Source organism: Gobius niger (assembly GCF_951799975.1).
Source record: "Gobius niger genome assembly, chromosome: 1".
NCBI classification, from domain to species: domain Eukaryota; kingdom Metazoa; phylum Chordata; class Actinopteri; order Gobiiformes; family Gobiidae; genus Gobius; species Gobius niger.
Genome location: NC_136852.1, coordinates 27,981,725 through 28,005,333, shown reverse-complemented (window position 1 = coordinate 28,005,333; position 23,609 = coordinate 27,981,725). Strand labels below are relative to the sequence as shown.

Genomic DNA, 23,609 nt, shown 5'->3' with positions numbered 1-23,609 from the left:
CTCACCCTCAATCCCAAAGCACAATACGATGTGACATTTTATCTCAGATTTACATTCAATTATTTGTTTACCCACATTATTCTATTCAAACAAAAGGGTGAATCAACACAACTGGACTTACTTTTTAAAAAGAGCTGACAGTTTCGCTGTCCTTCCAGACAGCTTCCTCAGAGCTGTTGTCAGTGGTGACCACACCCACCAGATATAGACGCGGTGGGCGTGGATGGTGAATACCCAGTGATGTCTGGGGCCATGTCTGAGGTCATCTGCCGTCACTGGGTATTCACCATCCACGCCCACCGCGTCTATATCTGGTGGGTGTAGTCACCACTGACAACAGCTCTGAGGAAGCTGTCTGGATGGACAGCGAAACTGTCAGCTCTTTTTAAAAAGTAGGTCCAGTTGTGTTGATTCACCCTTTTGTTTGAGTTGATTAACTACCTGGATGACTGAGAAACTACATTGTTTTATCACATTATTCTATGTATTTTCTCCTCTTGTTCTGTTCAGTAGGGGTCCAGGCTCTAGCATGTAAGAAATTGACTTTGGCGCTAAACCGTGAAAAGACTTGTAATGAGCAGAGCTGATTTTGTTTTGTCCTGTTTCTTTGCACTTAAACAATTGTAAATACATTGAATACAAATGAAATACTTTGACTTTATGTTTTCTACCAATGCAAAATAAAGGTTTTGTAAACTAAATGGAACCGGTGCCTTGAACTTTCAATATACTTACTCCAGCCTCCAAGCTGTAATACTTTATTTCCCCAGGAAGTCTGGGGTGGCGTTGTTGGAAAGTCTATAATTGTTTAAGATTATAATTTTAATTTATAACCTGTTAACCCCTCAGCTGCCACAGATAGATGCTCTAATGTGGGCATGACAACGCTGAAAGATAACACTGCAAGATATGTTTTATGAATGAACCTTTCACACAAAGCATTTAACAACATACTGATCCCACCATGACGAAGCACCTTTTCATTTTCATTCCATCTCCTCCTCCTCACCATGACCAATCACATCACTCGTTAACACATTGTCACCATTGCTTCAGTGTCGGGTCTCGCTCCATCCTTGGGGCCCACACTAACTAGCTGCTGTTTGGAGGCACATTTTTTTCATTGAAATAATCACGAGGCACACAACCAGCAGAAAATGTTCTCATCAAAGTGTCTTGAATAGGAACGCCGTATAGTCTCACTAGCCACAATGCCTCGATACATCACTGATTCTCTTGTCTCAAAGAAATTGACTACCTGATATGGAAGAGTATAATATGGTTACTCTGCCGATCACTAGACAGCATAGACACTCGAAAACGGTATTATTTGTGGATAATACTGCATTTGTTTAAAAAATAATAATAATAAACTAGGTGAGATTGGCACAGTGGGTGAAAAACACTGATATACAGTATATGGGGGTGACACTGCAGACAGAACTCTTTTTTTTTGTTAAATTCAGGTTTGGGGCCAATTTAGTCTTTTCATTTACAAACTTTCTCCATAGATTTAAATGGGAAACTGCAATTTCCGGATCAATTGACAGTTGTGCTCAAAAGTTCGCATACTCGGGTGATCTTGGCCTGATGAAATGCCCACAAGTGGACACAAAGGGGTTTGAATGGCTGCTAAAGGTAAGCATCCTCACATGTGACCTGTGACCTAAATATGATATATACATATCATATTTACTGTGGGGGAAAAATGTATTTGGCCAAAATCCAATAGAAAGTCTATGGTAAACTGACCAAATACTTTTTTCCCCCACTGTACGTCAGTAATCTACAGAAAAGTTTCATATTGATATCTCTAAATTTAAAAAGTGTCCCTTCACCTGCAGCGTCTCGCCTCAAGGTTAGGGTTCGGAGGTTATTCTTGTTGGGGTATTGCTGATCACTATCTGATTTAACATTTGGAAAAAAACTAGGACCACAAATATGTACAAATTTGTGGATGAATGTTTGTCGGATAAGATTTATTTTGCATGGACTTTACATGAAAGAAGGAAACGGTTTGGATTATTGCATTGTTGCCTGCGAGGAGAAGCCATGGATCATTTAACAGCTCAAACTACAGATAAGCAGCTAACATTACAGCACATGCTGTAGTCTCACCGTATATGGACATGCCGGTGGTGGAGTTGGTGGCGTCCAGGTGTTTCCCGGTCAGCGCGCTCCGGTGCAGCTGTAGAGACTCCTGCTCCGCTCGGAGCTCCTCCCCCAGGACCAGCACGTCACAGTAGTCCAGGTTATGGATGATCTCCTCCAGGACTCCGGGACGACGGGCTGCACACACAGAGGAAAACCTCATTCTTCCATAACTCTTTTCACTTCAGAGGATTGAAAACAAACACAATTTACAGTATGATGCACGATCAAGCAGAAGACGAAAATGTTACTTTAATTTAATCAAGATTTAGTCAAATACTTCAATAAACATTTTGAATCTAGTTTAAGTCGACTTAAATTGCATGTAAATTTAGTCGACAAAATCTAAAATTGATTTACTCGACTTTACATTTTGTATAATCATGTTTAATCAAAGTCCTTTATGTTTGTTCTTCACATGACCAAAGCTCAGATCTGTTCCTGAGGCTCTTTCAAACTGTCACTGGAAGTTTGGGTGATTTTAGCCTCTTCTTTTCATTTTTAGTACGTCATATTTTATCCGTTATCTATGTCAAGATCCCACTGGGGACACCCAATAAAAAAACATTCACTGTATTAAAAATCATTTGTAAGGCTATTTTACTGGGAATACCCACATTGCTGTGTGCATTGGATTCATTTGGAACTGCTCCACCTGGGCCTGGGGACCATGGCTGAAATCTTCGCATGGATTTGGGGACCAATCACAGAAGGAGGAGGGACGGCAAGACGATAACGCGCTATTTGACTTACGGAAGCTTGTAGTTTGTTTACGGATTAAAAAAAAAAAAGTTTATTTGTGGATCCAACAGGACAGCAGCAGAGGCATATTTTGATTAAGCTTTAGTTAGTGTTTAAATAGTTTAACTCGAAAATTTACAGCGGGTACGTCATCGGATACAGCGATACGATTGGCTGTGGCTTGACATTCATAGCGCCCAATAAACGGCTATGAACGATCGTAAACCACACCTCTCCGACGAGAATATGAATTGCTGGTCCCCAGACTAAGTATCTTGTGACATTAATGGCTCGGTTCCACCTACCCTACTCTACTCTACCCTGCTCTACTTTGCCTGCATTTGAAATGTTTCCACCAGCCCACTTTACAGTTAACTGGTACTTTTTTTAGTACCTGCTTGGCCCTGGTACTAACCAGGCCAAGCAGGTACTGTTTCCAATGGATACAGTCAAAAGCAAAGCCATATCCATGGATACACCCTGGTAACCATGGATACAGTATCAGATTCTACAGAATAGTGGAAACACAAGCAGGCCAAGTAGAGTAGAGAAGGGTAAGGCTGGTGGAAACGAGCCATTAGTCTGGGGACAGCCAGGCTAATTTTGTGCCTAAAATAACAGAAAAAAACACAGTGCAGTAAATGCTGATTTTAAGTCAATATTTTTCAGTGTACTGCAGCTGTTAGTAGACGAGCTTTGGAGGCCTTGGAACTTACTTTGGGAACTTAGTAAGCTCAGGAGGAGACTGGAATCTTGCTCTTAGCATATAGCTCTATACAGTGTTGGGAAAGTTACTAGTAGTTGCAAGTAGAAATTGTAATATATTCTATATGTGTAGTTACAGATTTAAAAAAATGTAATGTTTGTATGTTACTGTTTCAAAATTGTAGCTGAGTTACACTACTTTGAGTTACTTTTGTCAAAGTATGAACTGAAAATAGTAATAAAGCCATGGAGCAAAAGTGCAGTCATAGATTTCCTTTTCCTTTGCTCTCCCCTCTCCCTCGTGTTTTGTTATGACCACATAAGTAACTCAAGCTACTTATGTTGCATTTAAATGTATGAAGAAAAAAAAGGCTACAAATGCAGCAAGTCATGCAAGTTGGAAGTTGGTGTATAAGATCTGCCGGTGTGTGTAGCTAAACTTGTAATGACAAATACTGTCTATTTTGTATAAGTAATATTCCTTAGTTAGTGCAAAAAGTAAAATATTTGTGTAACTCTTACTTTTTGTAATATGTTACCCCCCCACACTGGCTGTTTACAAGAAAAGCGTTTTTTTTTTCTTTGTTGTTGTAATAATTATGGCCCGGAATACACATTGCCAGTCACCTCCCACCGACGTCCATCTATCAGCCAACTCTTTTCTTACACTGACTGGTCCCACATATGTCCCGTCACCAGAGCTCCGAGCAGCTCCAAGGGGCCCCTCCGACAGTCTGCCCCCCCCCATATTCTCCTGCTCCTCTCCCGGGTCCAGCTCCATCTCTCTCGCTCCCCTGTTCCCTCCCTCGGGATGTGGAGCCAGCTCTGCCCGTTTAACTGTCTCCCCCACGGGACGAGCGAGCTTCGGGCGATGCGTGGGGTCCTCGTTCAGTCCCACCCTGTACTCCTCCTATGCACGGAAATCACCGAGACCGATCGCAAACAACTGTTGAGCACGCCCCCCCCCCAAAAAAACAACAACACGGAAGCAGAAAAATCGCTTAAGAGATTTCTGACTCTGTGAATGTAAATGAAGCTGGCAACATTTCAGGCTCATTTTGCATGCCGCTTTGTCGGATCTGAATAAATCAAACGCTAAAACAACAGCGCTGACCCCGGCACAAATGCACCGCGGCCTTTATAATCGAAATTCCGTGTGATCCTGCGGCCAATTCTGGTCCGTGGGTGGCCTGAAAGCCCGTTTAAATGAAAGATTTAGTCAGAGAAAGTCCCTTGCCGAGCGTAATGACCCGGAATAGGAGTGTATTGAGCGCTAACGACTCGGTGACATTGGTAAAGTTATCAAATTCCCCAAAAAAGAAGAAGAAGAAAAAAAAAAGTCATGAGAATGAGGCGAGGGCTGAGCGGCTTAATAAGACACAAATGACTGACACAGCGAGACAATGGATCAGAGGGGAGTGTGCGGAAGATTAACAGGGATTCGCTGGAAAAGAAATAATTTGATTTATTGGGAATCCTTTAAGCCTCGAGAGGGCACACAATCTGCCGCTCATTATAAGACTTCATTGCGCCCGCCGTCTTCCACCCGCGCTCCCGGTTTTACTCCCATTTCTATCACTTTGCCTTTGACTCCGGCTAATCTCCCCGTCCCAGCTGCGGTCTCTATTTCAAGAGTTTCGAAAGAGCTGAAAGCGATGCCCCCGCGCTCTCTTCGCGCACCTCTGCGTTAGGCACAATGGAGGGCTGAGGCGTCGCTTTTCAAATGTCCGACAGCTGGGGGAGTCCAGTCCTCAGGTGGCGCATATAGGAAGGCTTTCAAATACACAGAAATGGACAAAGTGTACTGTGCGACACTGTGTTTCCGATATATCTGTGATCTCCAGTGACTTTATTTGATTGTGACTGTGATCATTTACGTACAGTATTAAACAATAGTTGTATTATATGTACATGTGTGAGAAATCTGTGAGGAAAATCAGTACATGTAGCTTACTTTGAAAAGAGTGGGTTCTATTTCTGTTGAATCTTTGTATCTGTACGGGGAGGCCACGCTGTCCTGGACTTTGAGAATGGCTGTAATACATCAACAAATGTAGCTATTTTCATTTTAAACCTGTTTTTTCCAGCCCATTATTTAGATCAAACATTTAAGTTTTGTTTTTCCTTGCATTGGAAAGTACAATAGTTTTGTCCATCAGTATTTTGCCAAAGCAGACATTTGTGGGAAAAGCATTTCAGTCGATTGTGCGCAAATGAGCTGTGACAACCTACTCTCTTAAAGGGACTATACGGAGTTTAAAAATGTTCAAACTAATGCTGCGTCCGAAACGAGCAGATTGCTAAGAGCTCTTACGCCAAACCGGATGTGCGTCGGCGTCCGCCATGGCAAGTTGCTTCCGAATTGGTAAGTCACTGTAACTGCCTCTAAAATCCTGCCCTGTCACTCAAAAAGTTGTTACTTTGGGTCCAAAGTGCACAAGCTTAATATAGAAGGTGCAGGTCTGCGTAAGACCTGAGGTGGCAGTAGTGAGCATAAAATGACCAATTTGAATCTAGTCTCTTTAAAGTTGGGAACTGTGTAAATCAACTCATTGTTGTGAATGATTGGGACGTCACAGATGCGTTAGGAAAGTTAGGAAGGACACAAATAACAATTCAAAGTTGAATGTAACCAAACAAACAACAGAACAGGGCTGTTGCAAGCCATTTTGGTGCCCTAAGCAGAAATGTTTGATGTATAATCCTTCATTATCCATAATTGTCACGCTGTTTCCATCCTATGACTGTGCTGCAAAGATTGAAAAGCTTCAAATGATCTCCACATGGTTTTCTCCCCCTCCACTCACATGCATTGCCAGTAATGCAATGAAAGAAATGATTAAGAACTTCATTTTTACTCTTTTTGACGAGAGTCGAAACATCTTCAACTCTAGCACAGTTTGGGATTAGAAATGGCTGCAACTCCAAAATCCGCTTCAAGGCAGAGTAAGACGTGTGCTCCGAGGAGGGCCGATCAAAATTGTACAAAAAACCTTGTACAAAGGAACAGGGTCCGTAATGACAGCACTGCTCCTTACCGGAGCTTTAATCATTCGGTGGAACTTTGCGTGTTTTTCGATTTGGTTTCCATGTCTAGAGAGGTACAGATGAAAGGGACGGCAGCGGTTGATTTGAGGTTTCGTAAGGATTTACACAACGCTCTCCTTCTTTCTCTTTCTCTTCCTCTTCTCTACCAGAATGGCTCGCTTTTTTTTCTCCCCCTGTCTCTCTCTAAAGGCTGATTGTGATGGCAAAACACAGTCCTGGCCCACGGACTTCATGCATGAGCGACTGAATTATCATTTCATAATACAATGAAATATTTTGACTCACAATTGTGGAATAGACTGCAGCTGACAAGATGCAGACCTATATACAGTGGTGAGAAAAAGTGAGTACAACATTTGGAATTTCTCACATTTCTCACAACTTTGGTTTTGCTACTGTAGACTGTTGGACCCAAAGTTGAACAGTTTGGGAGGAACACACAACGTCATGTGCGGAGGAGTAATGGAACAGCACATCAAAATCAAACCCTGGTGTGGGGCTGTTATGTTGCCTCACGGCCTGGACAATGTGTTATCATCAATAGAAAAATGTATTCACAAGTTTATCACGATATTTTTCAGAAAAACATGAATCATTCACAACAGTGTGGAATAAGTAAGTGAACCCCTGTATTAAATAACTGCTTTTCTGTAGTTGCAGATTAGACGTTCACAACGATCAGGATGAATCTTGGACCGTCCCTCTTTACAAAACTGCTGCAGTTCAGCGAGATTCAGGTGGTGTACTTACTTATTCCACGCTGTCCTGTAAATGTTTACATGTTATGGACAACTAAAATATGATCAAATGTAAAGGTATTAGTTCAAGCAGACACTGTTTAATCATTCCTGTGATTTTAAAAAGGTCAGACCACATTTAGGGACCAATTTAGGCAGAAATGTTCTACATGGTCATCATCAGACAAGTCCTCTGAGAATATATGCCCAAGATATTTTGTTTTGTTTGCAACATTAAGCGTTGTATTTGACCAATAAAAATCTGGAAATGTTGTACTTTTATCTTCCTTGGTTCTACAGATCATAACCAAACTTTTCACTGCACTATATTTGATGTCATGCTCCAGGCCGTAGCATGAACGAATGTTGAGTAACTGTTGCAGCCCAGCAGAGCTCAGACTGAAGACCACTAGATCGTCTGCATACAACAAATGATTTAACACAAGGTTACCAGCTGTACATCCAGTATTGGTATTAGTTTTAGCTGTGTCCACTGTGGGGGCCTTTCGAGTGAAGCGTTTAGATTACCCGTGTGATGCTGCGCGGTGCCGTCTGCCTTCTTCACTGTGCTGATGATGTGCAGGTCCTGGAACAGCGCGATGCCCCCTGGTGCCCGGAGGTCGGAGGCGGGCCAGCTCAGCCTCTCCACGCCCGTGATGGTGATGCGCGGTTCACTGGGCTGCTGCACCATAACCACCGCGTCTATGTCCGGGATGGAGATGCACGTGTCCTCCCCAAAGCACCTGCAAAGAGAGACAATCATGGGATATGTGGGAGGAACCTTAATGTGGGGGGAACCTTAATGTGGGGGGAACCTTAATGTGGGAGGAACCTTAATGTGGGAGGAACCTTAAAGTGTGAGAAACCTTAATGTGGGAGGAACCTTAATGTGGGGGGAACCTTAATGTGGGAGGAACCATAATCAATTTTTTTACAGAGTTAGAAAATGATGATGGTGGCAAGGTTGGCTGCTCCACCTGTTGGAGCGCTTTGTTGTTGAAGTATCTTTTAAGCCTTGACTGTAGTTGGCCAAAGCGTAATTTAAAACATTACTTTTTAGCTTAAAACATCCTGGTATCGCTTTAGATTAAGGTGTCCTCATTAACCTCTTAACTGGCACCTCCACCTGCTGGATTTTCTCCAATTACGCATATCCAAATCTGGAAAATACCAAATCTGTGTACGTGCAACACAACTTATATTACACTTGTTTATATTTGTCTCAAATAACTTCTCAAATGTTTTTTTTTTGTCTCGAAACATTGATGCTACTTTACAAAAAGATTCCAAAGACACAACTGTGTAAAATATTATAGCTGTGGGAATAATAGTTTGGATTCTGGGGCCCTTTTTATGCAAATAAAGGAAAATTCGTCACATCCATTTCTGTGCGAAATGGCTCCTTTCGGCTGTAGCTGTGTAACAATGGCAGGGGAAGACAAAGACATCGTAACTATATATATATATATATATATATATATATATATATATATATATATATATATATATATATATATAAACAACTGATGATAAAGAGATGTTGATGAAGTGATGCGCAGTGGCTTATATTTATTTTATGTATGTATGTATTTAGTCCTTATATGAATAATATGAATTTTGATTATTGAATTACTTTTACAACACAAGTTTTTCAATATATGATTTGATTTTTCAGTTCTAAATATTATACTAAATGGAAAGAGTACAAGGACTTCTGGGTTGTACGAGACACTTGTATATTAAGTCATATTTTTCCTACCACATCGCGAGTAAGTGTAAATACCAGAAATCCCCCCTGAGTTGGGGGGACGGCAGTTAAGCATTAATATGCATTAGTAATCATTTTAGGGTTAGGGAGAAGGGTTAAGGTCAGGGTTAGGTTTAGGGTTCGCTATGTATAAGCATATTATTACTGGCCTATTAGTATGTTAACATATATAGTATAATAAGCAGTGTGTTAAAACTTTACAAGCATTATTAAGTATTAATACCTTATTAATACTTAACGAGCACACCTTAATATAAAGCGTCCTTTTGGGCACCATCGCCCTGATACTTAACATTTGACTTCATGTAAATAATGTGAAGAGAAGACAGTAGGGATGGAGAATGGTCTGGGACCCCCTCTGCAGACACTTTCACTTTCAGCTAACCACATTCCAGCACAAGAACTGGACGGACATCGATCAGCTAAAACGTGATGGACATGTCTCGAGCGCAGAAATGCTCAGAAAAGGTGCGGTGATCAGTTATATTCTTGGGGCATACTGTACACATCGGTGCGCCAAGGGTAGTGGAAGAACAAACGACCAAGAACAACACGACTAAAGCAGAATACATTACGGTATATTTTTCACGAGGAAACAATGTTATAATGTGTCTAAAAGCGTGGGGGGAAAAAAGAGTAGACTTAGCATATGTAAGACTTGCTTCAAAGACATTCAGACAGCGTAGAATCTGTACAAATAGCCCTGTCCATCATTGAGAGGCTTAGGCTTATCGCCACCGACCGGGCCGTTTTTAAATTGCACGTGTTTATTTACAGCTAAATGCGGCGTTTGGGGCCTTAAGCCCGGAATCCTGTTGTGTCCACATAAACTCTCCCGTCTCTCCGCCTGTCTGCCTCTGATAGCACCGCACTGTTCCTCCTCCTCCGATGCTCTGGCAACCGTCATTGAGCGGGCACGTACGGCTTTCCGGCTATAACAACTCAAACACCTGCTGTATGCGTTGATTCTTTTCAATGTCTCTCCTTTCTTTGGGACAAAAGCGACCAAAAATGCCATAATTTCACCATTATTTGACTGAATCAATGCTCTGACAATACGATGACCTGGTATGATGCCATTTAGAGCTGTTTGGTAATCATTGCAAACACATCTTCATTACCATGCTTGCATTTTGTTCACTAGAAAAATAGATTGACCTGAAACAAAGTTCGTTCCCTCTGCGGATGTGGCTACTGTGGGACATCGCCGCCATCATGCCGTTTTGTAGTAGCAGGATCATAAGTCACTGCAGTGCTATTGCTGGTGTTCAAAGAAGGGGCCGGCAGTGTTACTGACTGGGAGGTAAAGAAAGCACTTCCTGGTTATTTAGGGAGAGACTCAGGGGAAATGCATGAGCGAACAGTTGCCACAGAAGATAAAAAGATTCTTCAAACAAACTCAAAACTCCAACATCAGGTATGTTTTTGATGAGGGGACAACATTTTAATATGGTAGAAAGTTGTACAAATCCTGCATAATATTATATTATATATTTAAAAATGCACATAAAGCAACAGCTGTTATTACTATTTCTAAATAGGGCTGTGTAATCAGTTGTGTAGGTAGTTTTGTGCATCAGTAAGGGGACTAGGGGAGTTGTACCACATTGCGTGAAAGAAGAAAAAAAAAATGGGCACCTGGATTTAGCTAACTGTTGTGATCTGGGGCTGCGGCAGTTGGTCAGGTCAAGATTCCACAAAACTATGTGCTCAAAGAATGAGATCAGCTGACGACCTGAATGACCAGGTTATGAACCAGATCTTAACCCCATGGAGAATCTTTGGGATGTGCTGGAGAAGGCATTGTGCAGTGGTCATACTATCCCATCATCAACAGTAATCTTGAAATAAGTACTTTTTCCTTCATTCTGTCCATGGGACAAGATATTCACACATAAATGAAAGTGATTTAGTTTGCAAAGTGAAGAGAGATTGAGTGAAATTCGAAAGTAAACAGTCAAATTCCTCCCCTCTTTAAAGGGACTATACAGAGTTTAAAAATGTTATAACTAAGTATATTCCTCCCCCTACATGTTCCAGCCATGCCCTAATGTGCAGAATGAGCCCAGACCTGTTCGCCACAACTGCCTCTAAAATCCTGCACTTTCACTTTGGGTCCGAAGTGCCGTCACGCACAAGCTTAATATAGAGACTGCAGTTACATGTAAGACCTGAGGTGGCGGTAGTGAGCACAAAATGACCAACTTGCATCTAGTCTCTTTAACCAGAAATATCTTCTTAGTTAAACAAAAAAACAACAACACTATTGTCAAATACATTTACACTCTCAGACACTCACTTTAAGATTACTGTACTTGACCTAACTACATGAAAAATCTGAAATTACTTGAAATAAAACCGTTGCAGGTGTTTTATCTTAATATAAGTGTAAATATCTTGCCCCAAAAAAATTTCACTTATTTGAAGATTACCATTCTTGCAGTGTACAAAAGTGAACGCAACACTGGATCTTTTGACCCGGCAGAAGCTTCATGAAACAAAGCCACAGTGAATGGTGCTGTAATCAAAGCTACAGGTGCTCCGAAATTAATATTTGTCTATTTGGGTTTTTTTTTGGTGGGGGGAGGGGGGGATCAATCAGTGTATTGTGCAGCCAAAACAACATACTCACTCATCCACTGAACTGTTAACCCGGCCCGGCTATACACATGCACTCACCATTGCTGCTCATGCATAAAATAAAATAATGTTTTTTTTTACTGAAACTGCTTTTATGGTAAAACTGCAATACACCTACAACCAGTGCTACAGCCAATCCTCCATCAACCTTGAGTAAGCGTGCGCCTCTCGCCGCTGTAGGACTTAGTGCTGGAGCCTCTGTCACATCAGAGCGTCCGTGTCCTCCTCCGTAAATCTCCCACACAAATGAATGAGGACAGTGACAGTGATTTGTGCATGATGTTCCCGTGCGCTGGTGCTATCTGCGGAGCAGCCATCAATCAAAGGCCAACAAGGCACATTCAGCGAGGTGCAAACAGGGAGGTGCGGCGGACTGCGCTGGAGCTTTTTTATTACGCTGCTGCTACAACTTTATTATTTAGGATTGAGGAAAACTGTTAACTGTATGTTGGAAAAAAAATATATATACATTTTTCTTCGGCAAGAAAATTGTCAGGCGGCAGGCAGTGTGATGATTAGTCCTAATAAAGTGAGAAATGGCACGTGAACAAGATTGATTCTGGTCATTTTTGTGATTACTGTGGTGTGCACGGTGCAGCCGGCTGACTTTTACCCAGAGACCCACTGGAATAAGGGAGAACATTTATATCTCAACATTTCTGCTGGACTTTCTCGATAACGTAATCATGTTTTGGCAAAACCATCCGAAATTTGCAAAAGTGAGCAAACCTGTATATTATAATTTGGCTTAACGCAGCCAAATGCATGACTATTCTTCTATATCTTTTAAATTAGGTTAATCACGCTTTCCAAATGTGATTAATCACAATTCATTGCTATTTGAATGTAATTAGAACATTTGTCATTAATGGCCGACAGGCAACACTGCATGCTCATAGTTTATTAACAACCTATTAAAGGAACAGGCCACCATTTTTCCATACTGAGATATGTTCTTACCTGACCTTAGACGAGTTGACACGTACCTGTCTGGTCTTTGTGCGTGCCCTAAGTCACGCAAAACAAACAAAGATGTTGTTCGCATTTGGCCTCTCCCAATGTATTCCTATAGCTCCAAACGGGGTTGAAGTTGGAAGTGACCATGCTCTTTCATGGGCACAAAGACCAGACAGGTACCAATCAACTCGTCTAAGCTCAGGTAAGAACATATCTCAGTCTGGAAAAAACGCTGCCTGTTCCTTTAAGTTCAAGTCTAGGCATAGTTTCTCAAACTATATTATTGTATCCAAAAGCCTCTGGTGATGATCGTGCCGTGACCTTACACCACTTTGTTGCTTGTGGTTGTAGCTCTTACACTGCTCGATTTTAGCCGTCTGCGACCAATGATCACTCATTGTGGGGAGTGAGAGTAAACACTACATTGACAGAAAAGACAAAGGCAGAGAGGGATATTGTACATCCAATTACACAATGGAGATACAGTATTTTTTTTTTCACTCAAAATTGGCTGTAGCCCACAGTTAGCTTCAAAGCTTCTTCTTCGTGATTCTATGAGTGTGTATTGGGGCTCCGGTCCGGTGGCAGTCAAGTTGCAATTGTGGTTTTCTGGCCAGAGACACCAGGGGGAGATGAAAGACCCTCCAATCATCCCATTAACACTTGTAATACCCCCCCAGAGGGACTGCGGAAAGGATTTATTAAGGTAAACAAGTTACTTAGTCATGTTTTATGGCAACTCTGGAGCATTCTAATGTAAACACCATTACTACATATTTACAGGCTGTTGTTTGTCTGGATATAAATATGAGGAGCTTCAATGTCATGCGATCATGAGTTTTAGCCAATCAGTGTTCAGACAGGGCTGTGACGTGACTGTTCTGTGTTCGTCCTTGTATCCTGTTCACATGAAGTAGAGCAGCAGAGATGAGCCTCCTGCTGAGACGCGAATCTACCTCCTCCAGAGGGATTCAGTGAAGCCGGGTGTGAGGCGATACGATATGTAAAAGAAATGTGCATCCACTGCCAACGTACCGCCGGTTTGTCTCCTGGTAAACTGCGCTTTAAGGCTCATTTATGCCCCGGAAATAAATCTGTGTGTTCCAAGTGTAGTTACTGCCACTCCATTTATGCTTTCACACGTTCCTAGTGTCCAGTCTGTGTTATCAGAAGTTACCACCAGAGGGCGCTGGAAGTGCGTCAGAAAATGCATTAAAGGGGCTAGATGCAAGTTGGCCATTTACACTATACTCACTACTGCCACCTCAGGTCATACGTGTAACTGCACCTTCTATATTAAGCTCATGCACGACGGCAATTCGGACCCAAAGTAACAACTTTTTGAGTGACAGTGCAGGATTTTAGAGGCAGTTGTGGTCATTCTACACCATAGGACATTGCTGGAACATGTAGGGGGAGGAAAATACATCATTTTTAACATTTTCAAACTCTTTATAGTCCCTTTAAAGAAGAAGAAATCGACAACCCACAACACTGCAAAAAGTAATTAACTAGATCAGTATAAACATCTCAATTTGAGCATAATAATCCACATTTTTGTTGTTTTGACTAGTTAAGAAGTTCTTGGGCATTTGTCCTAGGTTATTTCACTTGTTCTGAGATGTTTCTGACTCGTTTCGATACATTTCGTCCTTATTTCAGGTCATTTTCTTTGCCAATGGGGTAAGAAAATTGGTCTTATCTCATTGGCAATTTTACTTTCTTATTTCAAGCGAGATTTGGTCTGAAATGTCCTCAAACAAGCAAAGCAAACTTGGTCCGATCAGGAAAAGTGTCTAAATGAGTGAAAACCGCTCAAAACAAGATACATTTCCTCAATTCAAGTCATTTAAGCCAATGCTTGATGTTTACTTTTTGTAGTGAATGTTTTATACACCACATACTGAAGGAGAGAAAAATAAGGTAACACTGTTCGCCGTTTGTTCAGCTTTTCCTGTTGAGTTGTTCCGTAGTGTCCCCAGTGGTTGGCTCATGTACTGCTACGTTGCTAAGACTCTGGATAAACAAAGCGTCTGACGGAGCGCACGGACGGAATTACGCAGGAGACAGACAGAAAGCTACATGTGTATGCGTATGTGCTTCGAATGGAGAGCATCAATTAGCCTTTAGAGTTTGGGATTATCCATAGACTAATACAGCATTTCCCCTCCTGGAACCACCACCTTAACGTGGTGGAGGGGTTTGAGCAGCCGAATGACTTCGTGCCCCTGGTAGGGTCTCCCATGGCAAACAGGTCCTAGGTGACGGGTCAGACAAAAAGCGGTTCAGAAGCCGCTTATGAGAGACCAGCAGGCCCAGTTAGAATCGTGAGGCCGTCCTTCAGTGGACCCACCACCTGCAGGAGGAGCCATAAGGGGCTGGTGCTATGCGATTTGGGCAGCTCCAACAGCTGCACTCATGACATGGCAACGGACAAGTGGAAGAAAATGGATGCATGGATGGATGGATGGATGGATGGATAATGCAGTATTAGTTAAAACAATCATTACTGATAACTATATCTAACAGAAGGCACTTTTCAAACACTGTCATGTGAACAATTACTCAGTCAAAATCATTAGTACCTCCCAGAAATCTTAACGGTTATGACGACACAATCCCATGCTCTATTGAAAGTTGTTTTTTTTCTTTTTATCTGTTCAAATCGACACAACCTCCGCAAGCGAAATGACACGATCTTAGGATATGCAACAATTCTTCCAAAAGCATAATTTGGATGTACCACACAAAGCAACCTAAATCCTAGTGATCCCTCGGCCAATCATCTCTACGAAGACACAAGCCTTTCCAATCTGGATCCTTGCCCCCCCGAACGCCCAACAGTCCGGTCTGAGCCACGGCCTATAATCTCTTGTTTTCCTTCTTCTCGCGACCACTGTTTTGGCAGCGACCCACTGTCTCTGGGCCGCTCGGGCACTAAGCCATTGTTTGCGAGCTGTGGGAGATACGGACGCACTGATGCAGAAGACCTACAGATCCTGGAGCGGAACCAAGTTAATTATAAAGGAGTGCGAGGAGGGCGCCTTAAAGGGGCCCCGGCGCCGCGCCTCCTGCCTTGGTCACGACGAGCGTTTTTTATGATTATTTCTGAAGCCCGGAGAAAGAGCCGCCGTTACAGGAACCAGTGCAAGACCAACGTAATTGCAGTTTGGAATCATTTACTTTGCGGTGACAGTTTTGGGAAGAGTTTTTTTTTTTTCCCATCACTTAAGGGGTTCCATTGGATTCATCCTTTAATTTTTTTTTTCTTTTTCTCCCCACAACCACAGCCAACCATAAATCTGCTCATTTGCGAGAGCTGTCCTGCCCGATGACACAAAAGCAGTATGCATTGCCGGCAGCAGGGATTACACTCCCAATCATGTTCATGCTACTGGTATTCTTCACCTAATTCATCCTTTTATTCCTGGGTGTTTGGCCCCTCTGTCCCCCCCCCCCGGTGGTGAACTGTTGTTGTCTTACTCGCAGCTCCGGAGCGAACGCCGTTAAAACGTATATACACAAGCAGCAGTAAGTGTGCCTCGTAAACCCGCTCATTAATCTGACAGTGAAGGTTTACTGCCGCCCGCACCTGTTCACAGTGATCCGCTGTTCTGCCCCCCCCCACACACACTCCTGTGCCCTCCGCCTCTTCCCTTTGTAGAACATAAGGTGGATCATTTTAACATTCTCATTGTATTCTGTCAAACTACCTACAAACCAATATATGAATCGGACCTGGCACCTTCTATCTGAAAGGCAGGGAAGCTAACCGCTGCACCACCATGCCGCCCGATATATTAGGGCTGGGACAAAATATCGGAGCGGATTTGGATCGCAATACTTTGTGCTGCAACACCAAGTAACAATGCTTTTTCAAGTATCGCAATACTTTCAATACTTGTGTTTGGAGGCATTTTTATCCTGCACTCCTTTGTTTTCCAGTAACAGCACTTTGCTACATTTTGTGTTAAAAGGAATAGTTCACCGTTTTCACATACTGAGATATGTCCTTACCTGAGCTTAGACAAGTTGATGTGTACCTGTCTGGTCTCTGTGCGTGTGCTCAGTCACGCAAAAAGACCAACGATGTTGTTAGCATTTGGCCTCTCCCAATGTATTCCTATAGCTCCAAACGGGGGTGAAGTTGGAAGCTACCACGCTCTTCCACGGGCACATACAAAGACCAGACAGGTACGTATCAACTCGTCTAAGCTCAGGTAAGAACATATCTCAGTATGGAAAAACTGTGAACTATTCCTTTAATGCACTTTTCAGTCTTAATGGAACAGGCCACCATTTTCCCATGTTGAGATATGCTCTTACCAGAGCTTAGACGAGTTGATGTGTACCTGTCTGGTCTTTACGCATCAACTCGTCTAAGCTCAGGTAAGAACATATCTCAGAATGTGAAAATGGTGGCCTGTTCCTTTAACACTTCAAAAAATGTCAAGCGACACTGGGTTTATAAACTTTGGACACATGACAGTTTTGTTTTTCCAAAATTTAAGGTTAACATATTACAAATCATAATTACTTCCTGTATCCCAATACGACTCCGATCGTCCCCTGGGTGTCGTGATACGTATCGGATCGTGACAAAAGTGGGTCGTCCCAGCCCTACAATATGCTGCCTGACTAAAAACGTAAACGTTTCTACAAAAAAAAGGCAATACGCTCTAATATTTGGTTGTGGCGGCTCAAGCTTTTTTGCAATACACTTCTTGCCGTATCAAAACATCCAGTGTTGCCTTCATTTTTCTCCAATGATGATGGGAGAGTGTGTAACCACAGCGCAAAGCCTTCTCCAGCACATCCCAAAGATTGTCAATGGGGTTAAGATCTGGACTCTGTGGTGGCCAATCCCTTTGAGAATATGATTGATATCTGATGCTCCCTGACCCACTGTCTCTCAGAAAGAGTCAGCTGATGTCAGACTTTGGGCACATAGTGTTGCTGAACCTAGACCTGACCAACTAATGGAATGAAAACTGTCTCTGTGTGAGCAAGACCTTGTATTTCTATATACTATACTATAGCGTAGCCTTTTCCGCTTAGGAGGAGGGCATTGTGAGATCTTCCAGCTCCAGACCTGGACTGGACAAACACCCCTGGCCAGTGGCGATGCTATGTACAGCCTTTTTCAACAGCGAGGGTCAAGGAGACGGGCTGTGAGGGTGAACACGTGCTTTTGTTTGGATCGCATAAACTGCACATCTCTTTTCTCTCGGGACACCGGACATGGACTTTGTTTTTTTTACTTACAATAAAGTTTTTAGTTTGACGTGATAGAGCTTATGAAAGCCCATGAGGCAGCGCGATGAAAACGAGGAAATGATTAGTCCCCATGGCGATAATTCATATATGCCTTGAATTTCTATACATAACTTACGTATTCTTAGCTCTTTACTCTGTCAGTCGAGTGGGCTCCATCCAGACAATGAGAAATAATTGCTCCCCACAGCGCCTTTCCTCCAACATATGGGAAAAGTGTAATGCCGGCAATGACCAACTAATTATGAAGTTGTCAAAGACACATTGTGACAACATGACAATCATCGGCTCCTGTTTCCTTTGTTTAATCTTAATGATTTCTATTCCAGTAATAGCATCTGCCATTGTCGAGTCGTTGGCGTGTGATCCACCTACACCTGAATTGATGAGCTCTCTTCTTTGGACTTTGTGGGTCTTGATCCGCATTTTCTTATAAACACCAACGCGTGTTCGGTCTCTAGACAATCACTTCCGAGTCCATAATAATCCAGCGGGAGGATCTCTCAGTACGCAGATGGCACGCAGAGAATGTCATCATTAGTGGGTGAGCATTTAAATCAGCGTTTACAGGTATATGAACACTCAACAGGAGGTATTTGGAAATAATGTCAGATCAGATTTAAAAGGGGAAATAGGATGGTTTGACGTAAAGGGTTTTTTATTCAGCTTTATCTTTGAACATAACACGCCTCTATACTAGTACATTTATGTTCATCACTTTCTAAATACTCTGCAGCATGTCGTGGTACAGGGTATTCTGAGTATAAATGAGTTATTAGAGTGGCTCTCAACTGGGATGCTGTCAGGACCCACCAAGGATGGCAAGCGGCGATGCAAAGAAGGATTAAATATTCATATATCCCATGTAAAATACTGTCTTTTCTCAACAAATTAATGCTGATTGTAGATGAAATCGACATATAAAATAAAGTTATGATCACAACAACAGTCCGTCTGTAAAAGAGGGGTCAAAGTGCCAATTTTTGTGAAGAAGCAAAATCCCTCCATGAAGAGGAATGGAGGTCTGAGATGTGAACAGCGGCCTCTTTATTATTATTATATATTTTTTTGGTTTATTCGGTCAGGACAGTGCATGTTAATGAGCATACATTGGTCTCATGCATGCAGACAACACACTCTCATTCATCCTGGCCTATTGTACATGTTTTTAGTGGTAGGGGAAACCGGAGTACCTGGAGGAAACCTACGCAGACCAGGCGAGAACATGCAAACCCCACACAGAAAGGCCCCGTCCCTGGTGGGAATCGAACTCGGGACCGGAGGTGCTCTGTCACGCTAATGAGGCAGGTAATTAGCAGTGATCAGCTGAGGGCGGAGTTGTTGGGACTTAGAATTACAAAGGTGTTTGCCCACAGGTGGGAGCAGCCTTTAATAGAGGGGAGGGGCTGAGCCAAGCTAAACTCCTCCCACGAGTCTTCATCAAGTCCGCGGTCTGAGCTGGAAACTTTAGTACCACTGACGAAGCCTTTTGGACGAGAGGCAATTGCGCCGGCGTGACGTGGCGCCTTCATGGCCACGTGGATCAGAGCCAGAGAGGAGAAGCACAGGAAAGGGGGCGGTCCCTTCACTAGTGGCCTACAGGATCCACTAGGCCCTGGCACATCCAGAGTGGGTCACCTCACCTTTAATATAAAACATGATAAGGAAACAGTCATGGCACGGTCCCCCGAGCTAGCGGCCGTCTCACAGCCCCGCCCGCAAAGCACGGGTTCTCCCATTGGACTTTTGGGTCCGAACCCACCAGTTGAGAACCACTAGGAGCGTGAGACATAAAGTTTGGAACCCACTGGTCAAAGCAATGTGTTAGAATCAGCGGAAAAAGAGAAGAGATTCGGAAAGACGCAGACAGATTGCATCACAAGCTTCGTACTATGATATAAAGCCGGTGTCATCAGCCAATACCACCAAAACAGCACAGGAGGAAACATCTTAGAGAGCTCTAATATGTGCTCTAAATATTTTTTGGTGTGTAAAAGGAGTGTTTGTCTCGTTGTTATTAGTATTTGTTTAAAGTTGCAAGACATAAGCCAAGAGACGAAATAACCATGTCAATATCAAAGCCTACTCAATCTTTTACGTCGTTTCCCTGCTATGAAAACGGCATTCAAATTCAAATACATCAATGAGACGTATCTTAGATGCGTAATTAAAGATCACAGAGAATGTAAAACTGCGAAAGTTGGCAAAGAAAGTGTGAAAGTCGAGAGGTTACATAATTGTGACGCAATGGTTCCATAAAAAAGCTAAATTAGCCTTTCGGTTATGTGAGCTTCGACTCTCTTTGCACTTCAAAAACATCAAGTGGCCTGGTCCGAGCAGAGTATGTTATGTCTAAAAATAATGCTATGCTGTGATGTATTTAATCAAAGTACTTCTAAATAACAAATATGTGTTTTTAGTTTTGAGGCTAACTGGAGACTATCTAGGGACTTTGGGCAAAGGACCTGTGGCCATTTTGTTGCCAGACAGACAAACGAAAACACATCTCTGGATGGTGAAAGGAAGTGGAGACCAGTCATAAAGTAGAACACGCGAGCTGCAGCAAGGATTTTCATTTGGACCAAAGATTGATCACAGAACCTCACCCTTTTGCCGAAATGCAAAGTCCTGCCTAGACTAGCCTCACGCCTAAAAGCCCACAGTGCCTTTCATCCATAAAAGATGAGTGTGCGACCAGTGCCGACCCGTCATCCTGCGGTGGGCGACAGAGAAAATACTTTGTTTAAACAACATTTAAACATGACGCTAAGCCGGCATTAGCATAATGTATTCTTTGATAATCGCCGCGCCACTGGCGAAGCTGAGTGCATCCTCCGCGGCGGCCCGCTGTGTTTGTTGTCGCCGTGTGTCCCGCAGCCGAGCATCCAGCCCAATAGGGGGCACCGCGCGGGCCCCAGGGCGGTGCTGCGGGGGGGCTACATATATTTAAAACAATCATGAATTTTAATGGTTATTCGCCCAGGGAGGCTCGAAAATCAGCAAGCCGCACTCACAGTCTCTCTCTCTCGCTTCTCCGCTTTCTGTTCCGCGAGCAAAACCTGCGCCGAATTATTTAAACATGACTTGAAAACGTAAAAAAAAACTGGCCCCAGGTGGCAGCGGCGCAAAGGAAACGGTTTATTAAAGGGAAGAGGAAGTGACAGACAGGGGAGGAAAAGAGGCGAGGATCAATGCGCGAGTCTTACTTTGATATCTCCTGTGTTTCCTCGGCACTTGACAGCAGAGGAGGCGCACTCTGCACATGCACAAGGAGACAGCAGGGCAGCGGCGCCCCAAATGTAAACGGAAGTACTGGAAACATAACTAAAGTGAGATCATCAGTCACTATGCTGGACTGTAGTGCTGAAGGAGCTTTGGTCGAAACGCTCTCTTTAACAGCGCAGCCCTGCTCCCTGTGGTCATAGGGCTGTGCAATTAATCGAAATTCAATTACAATTTCGATTATTCCACTAAACGATTACAAAATCAGCATAATCGAAAATTTTAATTAACTAACTTTCACTTTTTTTTTTTGCAAAGCAGACTTGCATATTTCACGGCGCGGGGATTATTTCCCCTTCGCATTTCACGTGCCGTGGCTCATGCTTTTGCCTGACATATAAACAAACAGTGCTGCTCAGTTTGCTTGCGCAGGTGTGAGGGCTGGCCAGCAGGGGGCAGGTTGTGAAACAGAGACCTCTCCTTAATCGAGGCCAAACTTGAAATCATTTGTATACTTTTATGACTGTTCAGAAAACAGAAAATATCCAGCATAGTTTTTTTTTTTAATTAATAAATATATAAATAAAATAAAGACCTTTTTTTTTATGGGGAACAAATAATCGTTTGAATAATCGTGATTTCAATTATGACAAAAATAATCGTGATGATTACTTTTTCAATAATCGAGCAGCCCTATGTGGTCATACAATCTGGGTCATGATTGAAATGACAAGATTGCAGAAAAATGTCTAGACCTGAATGAGTTTTCTCTCTACTACCAATGCAACTCACTCTCTTGTTCCCCCGACTAAAGTATGACAAAAAGTTCAGATCGCGCCACAACACTCGGGATAAGTAAACACTCTCTGCCCGGACTTCATTTTATACACAATATATTCAGTGGTGCCAGTGGAGGTGGCTTGGGCATGTATTTTAGGTGCCTCAGCTCGCTTCCCTGTGGATGTGTTTCGGATATGTCCCAGTAGAAGGAGGTGGTCATTTCCTAAGCCTCACTTAAAATGAGCGAGTGGACGCTCCTGATTTACTATTAGAAAGTATGCGTATTATTAGTGCTGCAAATGTGATATGCAAATGACTTAAAGGGATATTTCAGGATGTTTGACATAGGGCCTCATTTCCTAGTTATCCAGAGTGTTGCTGATTTCTGGTGATATTATTTTTGTAATTCATGCAGTTCTTATATTTGAAGAGTTACGTGGCGCTAGGCTAGTGCATTTCTACGATGTCAGCTAGCCTGCATTAAAAACAGTCTGACCCGCTCCACAGTGCGCCTGAGGAAAATCACTTATAACACCAGACTAACCATATAAATGTCTGTGTCCATAGAATCATTTTTGGAATATAACTGACCTTGCATCACATGAATGATCGCATTTTGAGGGACTATTTTCTAACAGATCACTCCGCCGCTGTGTAGCTTATACAACCTTGAAGCTGATGCTGCTCAAATATAAGTTCTTTTAAATACAAAATGGTTAAAATTATTCCATCGACACAGACGTTTATATGGTTAGTCTGGTGTTGTAAGTGATTTGCCTCAACTGCACTGTGGAGCGGTTCAGACTGTTTTTAACGCAGGCTAGCTGATACCATAGAAATGCACTAGCCTAGCGTCACGAACCCCTTCAAATATAAGATCTGCTTGAATTACCAAAAAAATATCTCCAGAAATCAGCAACACTATGGATAACTAGGAAATGAGGCCCTATGTCAAAAATCCTGAAATATCCCTTTAACTGCACGAGCACAGTCTACGCAAAACTGATGGAAAAAAACAACAACAACAACTCCAAGCCCTCCACTCGCTCATCCAGCGGTCTCCACGCGCTGGTCTGAGGAACATGTCACCTGCCGCACGTACGGAGCGCTCAGGCCATGGTCATATCTGGGATGGAAACAGGAAAACAGTGATGAGCGCTGCTGGATGTTTGTCCGAAGACTATGAGGTTGTTTATCATGGACTTTGGAGACGCCACGGGATGAGCGGCAGGTGAACAGCGGCTCGTGCCTCCTCATGTAGCCTATCGTCAATACGCCGTCAGTGTTGTGCACAAATCCCCGTGGGTTCCATAAGGATTAAGCTTTACTTCACATTGTCAGAATTTTCCCTGCCTCAGATTTTGTGCATTGTGGCAAAATTGCCTTGGTTTGCGTATTCATGAGGACACTAAGTTTGCTCTGTGGCCTTTGCCGTTTTTTTTAAGAAACGCAAACATCAACTACGCTTGCTTTTTGCTCCACTTCAGCGCACTCTACCGTGTTTGTACGTGTTCAAAACGCTTCGTAAATGACCCCCTGTGTTTCTTGGCCTGCCTGGAAACAGCTTTGACTCCTGCCGGGAAGAA

The 23,609-nt window shown here is 42.8% G+C and overlaps 1 protein-coding gene across 1 annotated transcript in view; it reads right to left on the bottom strand.

The window, feature by feature from the left end:
* The window catches only part of LOC306965053 (calsyntenin-2-like), a 526,930-nt gene that overhangs the window by 12,251 nt on the left and 491,070 nt on the right, over positions 1-23,609 (bottom strand). Inside the window, exons 12-13 of the mRNA XM_079559275.1 lie at positions 7,911-8,125; positions 2,119-2,289 (exon numbers count right to left, since the gene is read on the bottom strand). Coding sequence (XP_079415401.1) covers positions 2,119-2,289; positions 7,911-8,125 — 386 coding nt within the window. The remainder of the gene's footprint in view (positions 1-2,118; positions 2,290-7,910; positions 8,126-23,609) is intronic.